The 8,198-nt window shown below is 53.8% G+C and overlaps 1 protein-coding gene across 5 annotated transcripts in view; it reads left to right on the forward strand.

Annotated features, from left to right (window-relative positions):
* The first annotated feature begins 445 nt into the window (after positions 1-445).
* Positions 446-8,198, forward strand: part of tg (thyroglobulin) — a 16,930-nt gene continuing 9,177 nt past the window's right edge. For 3 of the 5 annotated variants that reach the window (XM_088386906.1, XM_088386907.1, XM_088386908.1), the window contains exons 1-22: positions 447-613; positions 991-1,090; positions 1,292-1,389; positions 1,463-1,618; positions 1,765-1,957; positions 2,074-2,180; positions 2,245-2,388; positions 2,688-2,873; positions 3,137-3,627; positions 4,252-4,645; positions 4,857-4,895; positions 4,973-5,176; positions 5,654-5,758; positions 5,839-5,916; positions 5,997-6,100; positions 6,214-6,325; positions 6,573-6,734; positions 7,081-7,275; positions 7,477-7,604; positions 7,675-7,825; positions 7,900-8,055; positions 8,142-8,198. The exon at positions 8,142-8,198 is cut by the window's right edge and continues 90 nt beyond it. In XM_088386906.1, coding sequence (XP_088243032.1) covers positions 466-613; positions 991-1,090; positions 1,292-1,389; positions 1,463-1,618; positions 1,765-1,957; positions 2,074-2,180; positions 2,245-2,388; positions 2,688-2,873; positions 3,137-3,627; positions 4,252-4,645; positions 4,857-4,895; positions 4,973-5,176; positions 5,654-5,758; positions 5,839-5,916; positions 5,997-6,100; positions 6,214-6,325; positions 6,573-6,734; positions 7,081-7,275; positions 7,477-7,604; positions 7,675-7,825; positions 7,900-8,055; positions 8,142-8,198 — 3,508 coding nt within the window. In that variant the 5' untranslated portion in view covers positions 447-465. Of the gene's footprint in view, positions 614-990; positions 1,091-1,291; positions 1,390-1,462; positions 1,619-1,764; positions 1,958-2,073; positions 2,181-2,244; positions 2,389-2,687; positions 2,874-3,136; positions 3,628-4,071; positions 4,174-4,251; positions 4,646-4,856; positions 4,896-4,972; positions 5,177-5,653; positions 5,759-5,838; positions 5,917-5,996; positions 6,101-6,213; positions 6,326-6,572; positions 6,735-7,080; positions 7,276-7,476; positions 7,605-7,674; positions 7,826-7,899; positions 8,056-8,141 lie in introns of those variants that run through there. The other 2 variants (XR_015860815.1, XM_088386909.1) reach the window with 2 other exon arrangements.

The raw sequence follows: 8,198 nt of genomic DNA on the forward strand, positions 1-8,198 counted from the left end.
GCGCTGGAGAGACTATGTCTCTCAGCTGGCCTGGGAATGCCTTGGGATTCCCCGGGATGAGCTGGATGAAGTGGCTGGGGAGAGGGAGAGTCCCGGAGTCCCTCCTGAGGCTGCTGCCCCCGCGACCTGACCCTGGATAAGCGAAAGAAGATGGATGGATGGATGGATGGATGGATGGATGGATGGATGGATGGATGGATGGATGGATGGATGGATGGATGTATTTGCAATACATTTTAGTATTTAAAAATGTCCGAAAAAACTATTGGCCCCACAGGCCCCTTCACTCCTTGCAAAACGTGTGGACACCCCTGGCCTAAACAAACAGATTGCACGCCCTCCTCTCCGTAACGCTTCAAGAGCCCTCACCCCGTCACAAGCTTGCCCTCCAAGCCTCTCGTCCAATGGCGAGACGTCACACCGCTAAGCGGCAGCTCTCGGTGCCGCTGGGACGGGTTCACGAGGATGCTTACTCAGCACTCCAGACGCCTTAAAAGCTGCAGAACGGTCGTCAGTGCCGTCACCAAGGAGATGACCACCATGGGAAGACTGCTGGCCATGGCCTTGGCACTGCTTGTGTGCGGCCCGCCCATGCTTTGCACCCGGCCTTCAGGTGAGCCTCACATGCCCCAATGCTTGACTTTTTTCACAGAACAAGGACACAGGCAGAGTTTCGCAGCTCCGTTCAAGCTAGTTTCCAGATGAGTTGTGAAAGTATTTTCCCCACTCGCGAACAGCGCAGGTGGCATCAAGGGAAGACGGCAAAGGGAGGCGACATGAGTGGGCTCGTTCTCTGACGGCAGTCTGAGCGATGCCGTCGCGGTTTGAAATGCTGCCGCATGTCTGAAATCACAATGGCGGAGGGGATTTTTTGTTGTAAAGTTTACAACCACAAAAAGAGGGCCAACAATAGCAGCAGCTCGAGGCGCCATCGCCTTTTCTGCTAACATTGAGCCACTTACGTGACCACGTCGTGCTGTTGCCGTTCAGAGTATCAGCTGGACTCAAGCATGATGCCATGCGAGGCAGCCAGGGCCGCGCCCCACCGCCCTGACCGCCGGCCGCAATGCACTCAAGATGGACGCTTCAGGTAATTTAGTGGCTGACTTGGGAGCTTCTGCCAATGCCCACGCTTTTCTACCTTCACCTTCAATAATTCGCCAGAACAATACTCGCGCTTTGAATTCAGGTTGTTTGCATTCTATTCGTTGGCCGTGATATGCAACAACATTTTACACAATTTACGTCTTTTATTTCCACGAGTTACTCGCATGCATGCGTCTGCGTGTAGGCCCGTGCAGTGCAGTGGGCTGGGCCAAGAGTGTTGGTGCGTTGACGGTGAAGGACGGCAGGTGGCAGCGACTCGAAGCAACGGCTCCGTTCCGCAGTGTAAGACCAACGGCCCGTCGACTGACGAGCCACTCGATGGCAGCCGAGGCTGAGCATTGCACCTTGGCTTCAGGCGCGTCGCCGTGCCATCTTCAGTCGTCCTCGCGATGCTCGCCATCGGGTCACTTCCTGCCGGTGCAGTGTGACTCCGGTGGGGGGCAGTGTTGGTGTGTGGACCAGGACGGAATGGAGCTGTACGGGACCAGGCAGCCGGGGATGCCGCACAGCTGTACGTACATGTGCAAACGCGCACAGGCACAGGCACAGGCACGAGCACATTTACACACACGCGTGTGTGTGTGCGTGCAGGCGTGTGTATAGAGGCCCATGCCCACAAACACCCACAAAGACACTCCCGCTTTTGGTTCTTCGTAGGTCCTAGCAGCTGCTCGGCACTCTCTCGTCGTGTCCTTCACAATGCCGTCTCGTCGTCGCCCTCTTCATCGTCTTCATCATCTTGGTCTTCACCACCGCAGTGTTCCGATGACGGCAACTTCCTTCCCGTCCAGTGTCAATTCGTCAACATGACGGACAGGCGAGAGCTGGACATGTTGCACGCCTTCAACACGTAACACACACTCCAAGCACGCACTCATCATTACATGCAAATCATCTGTGCTTGTTTTGTCAGCTATTTTTCTCATGGCTTTGTCGTTTGTTCTGTTCCTCACCGGCTTGTGGCAGATTCCCAGAAGCCTTTTCCACATTCAAGTCTTTCCGGGAGGCCTTCCCGCTGGTTTCTGCCTACTGCTTCTGCTCCGACAGCAGGGGGCGTGAGATGGCCGACACAGGTAACCCCAACGTTTACCCCGCTCCTGCAATGAAGACATGAAGGTTGCCCATGTTGTGGTGCAGGTGTGGAGCTGCTGCCGTCCGACGTGTACGATTCTGCCTTTTACGATGTCAGCGTTGCTCGCTCTTTCGCCGAGTCAACGGTTTTCAAAGTTTTTCAGAGGAGGATGTTGGGAGTTCACTTCACCGTCAGCGGACAATTCCGATGTAAGTTGGACAGAAAGGACAGGTGATGGAACTGCGGTAAGCACGTTTGTCATACTGACGGGTACAAAAACTAGGAAGCAAAAGCACAATAAGTGAAAAGGACGCATTTTTAATTCCTCGAGTAATGTTGACATGGTAAGTGAATGGTCAAACGTTTTCTTCGACATCAGGAAAATGCTTTTGACTGACTTGATCAGCCCAGTAACGGCCCAGGCACAGTGGTCTGCGTCTGTTTGTTTATCCTCGGGATAATGTTTCATCGGTCCGGTCGCTTTCTGAGCAACGCTTTGATCCGGCAGGTCCTTCGGCGTGCGAGGAGGAGCGGAGGGCAGCTAAGGCAACGTTGGCCGTTTATGTGCCGTCCTGCCTGGAGGGAGGGGCCTTCGCCTCCAAGCAGTGCCAGCAGGGGGGGCAGTGTTGGTGCGTGGACCCCATGGGAACCGAAGTTCCTGGGACACGGCAGCACGGCGACTTTCTGCAATGCGGTGAGATGTGAACGGGACCTTAAGACCCGCTATGATCCCAAGCCAGATTTGGGCTATCTTGACATCCAAGCGAATGTTGCGTGTTGGCAAATCACCTTAGTATGCTACCTTCATCCAACAATAAGAGTTGGCCGATGTGAGCTGTTGTTCTCCTTGCTAGATGTGCCCTGACAAGGGCCAATCACTTGTTTGTCTACTGATGGAAATGTGCTAAAAATGTTTGATGACAATACCGCTTCTTGATGATGTTGCTGTCTGTAAAGGCGGTGTTGGATCTGAGGATTGCGTCTCGCTTCGTCGTGTGTCGCTGTCTCGCTTGTTTTCGGGACCTCTGGAATCTCATCTTCCCGCCCCCTCGTCATCGGGAGACTCTGCTTCCTGCCAAGTCCTCCTGCGAGCGATAGAAGCTCTCCTTCCGATGGAGCCGGATCCCCTCTCCTTCCTGTCCATCATGGTGGACGTCCTGCATGGTCTCTTCCCTTCGGTGGGCAGGGCTTTGGAGGTTCTAGCCGGCGCCCCCGCTCACCATCTACAGGAGTTTCTGTTTGGCGGGAAGTTCCTGAGAAACGCGGCCAGCTTTAATCTCAGCGGTGCAGTGGGAACGCAGGGGGGCTTACGCATGGATCCCGCCTCCGGCCCATCACGACATCAGAATCTCGTCCTTGCCGTGGGCCGCGCCTTGGAGGACCGGGACTTTCTAGCCGGTGTCAGCCTCACCCTGATGAGTAGTTCAGGATCCGTCTCCCTGCGTCAGGTATGTGCACGGATCCCAAACGTGACAGACCACTGGAATGTGGAATGCAAATGGTGATCATAATACTGATGCGAAAATTATGTTAAATGTTGAATTTAATTATATATGCTGATGACAATACTAAATGCCTTTGCCAGTACTACCCTAAATGCCAACGGTACTGTTCACGCTAAATGTGATATATGTATTCATGCTAATGCTAGCTAATCATTCTTATACCAACGCTAAGGCTAAATTGAAGACCCAAAGTTTTTGGCGAAATCCCAAGACACAGCAGAAGTGCAGCCATAACGAGGGGTTAGCTTCATTTAAAGTGAATGGGTCTGAGGATGCATCCTTGTGGTGTGCCTTTTGGGTAGCCCGTCGGTAAAAAATCAAAAGCCGCCCACCTGCCTGCTTTTCAAATGATCAATCCTGATCATTTGAATCAGGTGTGTCGGAGGAGGGGAACTTCAAACAGGCAGGAGCGGTTTTGCTTACCCCTGGTGTGGACACTTGGCTCAGTCGCTAGACAGAATTACGGGAGGTGTCGACGTCAATGTCATGGCAAGTGGAATGGTTCAACGAGTGCTAACCAACAGAATGCGGTTACCTTCACTGACACCGGCTGCTGCCTTCTTGTAGGCGCTGACACCAATTTTGCATTCCTGCGCCACCACCGGCAGCCCTGAAGGCACTGCGGCGGCGGCAGTCTTTGTCCCGAGCTGCGCGACCGACGGCTCCTTCCAGGAGGTTCAGTGTCAGGGTGGAGAGTGCTGGTGTGTGACCACCCGAGGCCGAAAGATCGATGGAACACAAGTACGCGGGGTCTGGCCTCGGTGTCCGTCGCGCTGCGAGAGCGAGAGGGCGGCTGCCCTGCGCACGAGAGACAAGATGATGGCGGGGGCCGATGTCCACGTTCCAGCGTGCTCGCGGGATGGACGCTTCCTGACTTTGCAGTGCAGTCGCTCCGGGTGCTTCTGCGTAGACCAACGAGGGGTGCCGACCACTGCGCCCTCACCGGGCACCCACCTGGCCTGTAACCTCACCAGACACGTTTAGCCAGCTTCAACTTGTTCTTCTTCTCCTTTTTTTCTCCTTCTCTTTCTCCCCCCTCCATTTTGTCCTCCTGTCCTCCACTACTTCCTGCTCCCTTTCTTCTCACAATCCTGTTCTTCGTTCATCCTGGCCTCTTCTTGCACCCCTTCCTCCTCCCTGTCCTTGTTCCTCATCTGCGCTTCCTCTTTCAGGTGCAGACATGAGCCCTAAAAATCATCGCTCCTCCTCAGGTCAGAAAACCAAAGTGTAGATGGTTGTTATGATTGTTTTGAATGTATCGTTAAGTTCCTGTCCCGATAACGCGCAGGCCAGTGCTTCAGGGCATTACAGGCAGTGGTGACCTTTGGACAGGAAGTCAGCAAGGCGGTGACTCTCTCTAACTCCTCCCACATCCCCACTGGATATGCCTCCCTATCGGCCGAGGGTCTGCTTCTGACCCCGGAGGCGCTGCCATTGTCTGATTGGCTGCTGAGCCGCTCCAAAACTGCGCTGCGACTGGCCACCTACTCCAGTGAGTCCTGCTCTCCTGCACTTGCCAGCCTAATTGGCATCTTCATCAAATCAATTTCAAATGGACATTTCAAGCAAGGATTGGGATCAGTCTGGGGTGGCCTAGTGGTTAACACCTTCGTCTTGCAGTTGTCAGCTTTCGGGCTTGTTTTTCATTCCAACCACCTGCGCGTTCAGTTGATTGCACTTGTCCTTAAGTGTGAGTCTTTTGTTTGTGTCCTGTGACCGGACCCTTAGGTGTGAGTCGTAGAGGTGAATGCTTGTTTGTAGCTTGTTTTTGACAGCGTTTGCGTCTGGTCCTTTGTTTGTATATACCTTGACATGAACCAGTGATCAGTCCAGATTGCTGGGCGACGAGATGGAGTTCAGCGATAATAATGCTGCGGTCAGACCCGACGCGAGCTGCGTGTTTCCGTATGTGGTGTTGAGCGGTGAATATTCTGCTCCTTTACGAATTTGGCCGCGGTACGCTTTCCAGCCGTGCAGATGTTGCGGGCAGCGGGGCGTCTCGCCTATCAGCCGTTCAGTCCGCAGTGCGACAATGACGGGGAATGGCGGCCCACGCAGTGCTACCACAGCACAGGTGGGTGTCACCCTCACACGCTTGCCCTTGCACTCAACGCAGCCGACTGCGCACGTGACTGCGTGTGTGTCTGTGTTCAGGTCAGTGTTGGTGTGTCGATGAAGATGGCGACTATGTTCCGGAATCTCTGAGCAGTCGCTCACTGCCCCTGGTCAGATGTAAGTGGGGATACACAAACGCACCCACACGCGCGCACACAAGAAGGATACGTGCGCACGTGTATTTGTGTGCCTTGCAGGTCTCACGCGCTGTCAGAGAGCTCAGAGTCACTCACTGCTTTCTGGTTGGCTGAAAGCCTCTGACACAACGAATGCCTCAGGGTACCGCCCACAGTGTGACGGAGTAAGCACACGCGCACACACGCACACTCGCATCCACACGTGCAGATTTTCATGTCACACGGTAACAACGCCAATTGGCCATGTGACAGAAAGTGTTTATGCGACTCCGCTTAGGATGGTCGCTTCTCCGTACTGCAGACAGAGGGCGGCACAGGCTGGTGCGTCCACCCTGTGAGCGGAGAGACCCTGCGGAATGCCATCCTGGGTCCTGACGGACAACTCACCTGTATGCATACACACACACACGCACATGCACACGCACGTGCACACACACACACACACACACACACATACACGCACACACACACAACTTGACTGGCAATACTTTGACTGAACATGTTTGCTGATTTCTTGTGTCACTCAAATCAACTTTCTCCATTGAAATGATTGGAAATTACATTAATTACTTTTGTGCAACTGTACAAACATATACACATATATATGTTGAACATATGTTTGCGTGGTGCGTAAAGGTCCTAGCTGGTGTGAGCTTCAGGGTCTCCGGTGTCACCCCGACGGCTCCTTCATCCCTCTTCAGTGCGACGTCACCTCCTGTTGGTGCGTGTCTGAGGACGGACTGGAAGTGTCGGGGACCCGGCAACTCCGAGTGACAGGTGGCATGCTGTCTTGTGAACGTAAGTGCTTCCTGAGCTGAAGTTTCGCGCCAGTCAACGGGTTGTTCTTTGTTAGTGTTGTTTACGTAATTAGCATTGTGCTAAATGAATTGAGTGCTCCGTCTGGGGACATCTTGGGAAATGATTAGTGATTAGCTCACGTGCTAGCATCTCATTAGCTTCGTACTGAATGATTCAAAGTACAGTTTGCGCCCAGAGCCACCTGGTGGACATGACAGGAAGTAATGAAGCAAGGAAGTAACAAAAATGTGCTAGTGTGCAGTTAGAATTTTGCCAACTGAAACCTTGTTCTAGCTTAGCTTAGCGATTGGACACAACGGGAATCTTGTGACCTTGTGTCCTCCAGGTCCTGACGGTTGTCCTGCCGCTGCCATCGCTCACGGAACCCTCGTGTGCGGCCCTGCGCAAAATGGCCGCCAAGGCTGTGACCTGGTGTGTCACCGCGGGTACCACGTCGCACTTCCCGTCCGCAGGTTCACATGCGACACGCTCGGTCGTCGGTGGGAGGGCGACCTCCAACCTCTGCCTGGAGCCTGCCAGAGTACAAATTTTTTACCTGACCAAGTTTACCGGAACTTTCCGCGCACACATGTAGTATTCATTGATGTGTGTGTGTGTGTGTGTGTGTGTGTGTGTGTGTGTGTGTGTGTGTGTGTGTGTGTGTGTGTGTGTGTGTGTGTGTGTGTGTGTGTATGTATGTGTATGTATGTGTGTGTTTGTGTGCATATGCACGTGTGTGTAGTGAGTATGCCTCCTCAACGTGTGTGGGCGTCTCATAATTGGTCGTTGGTGGCGGCCTGTCAAAACCCCCGAGCGATACGCTCGCAGCTGTTACGTGACATGACCAGCGGGGGGCTCTGCTCAGCTCAAGTGAAGTCACTCACACACGCAAATATGACACCGACAGCGAATAACGCCATGTATGTGTGTACGCACATAGCTCCCAGCATCAGGGCGCAGCGTGTCTGTGTGCGGCAACTCTGCGTTGCGTGTGCGTTGTCTCGGCGACACATCCTGGAGTGTGACGGTCACCTGGAATGCCTACATGTCTGACCTCCCGACCTCCGAACTGCCTACCCTTTACGACATTGGTGAGTCAACGTGTATGTTGAGAGAGCGTGATGTCATTGCTCGGGATGTCACGCCACGTTTTCCGGTGCACCAGTGACGTTCCTCAACGTCTCGCGTCTCCTGGAGCGTTTTGAGCGTCTACTGACTCAGCATAGCAACATCACTTCACGACCTCAGCTGGTATCCTTGACGCCACCGCGAGTTGGCTGTTCCCACGGTTACCGACTAAGCGACGACCATGAAGGCTGCGGTGAGCCACTCGATGACATCATTGCGTAACCCGTTTCGAATCAGGGCTACCGTGACACGACCCGCTGATGTCGTCTTTGTGCGCAGTCCTTTGCCCTGCCGGCAGCTACTCCGCCGAAGGCACGTGTCTTCTGTGTCCCAATG

This window comes from Syngnathus floridae, chromosome 10, assembly GCF_059516105.1.
Source record: "Syngnathus floridae isolate MCC-2025c chromosome 10, RoL_Sflo_1.0, whole genome shotgun sequence".
NCBI lineage: Eukaryota > Metazoa > Chordata > Actinopteri > Syngnathiformes > Syngnathidae > Syngnathus > Syngnathus floridae.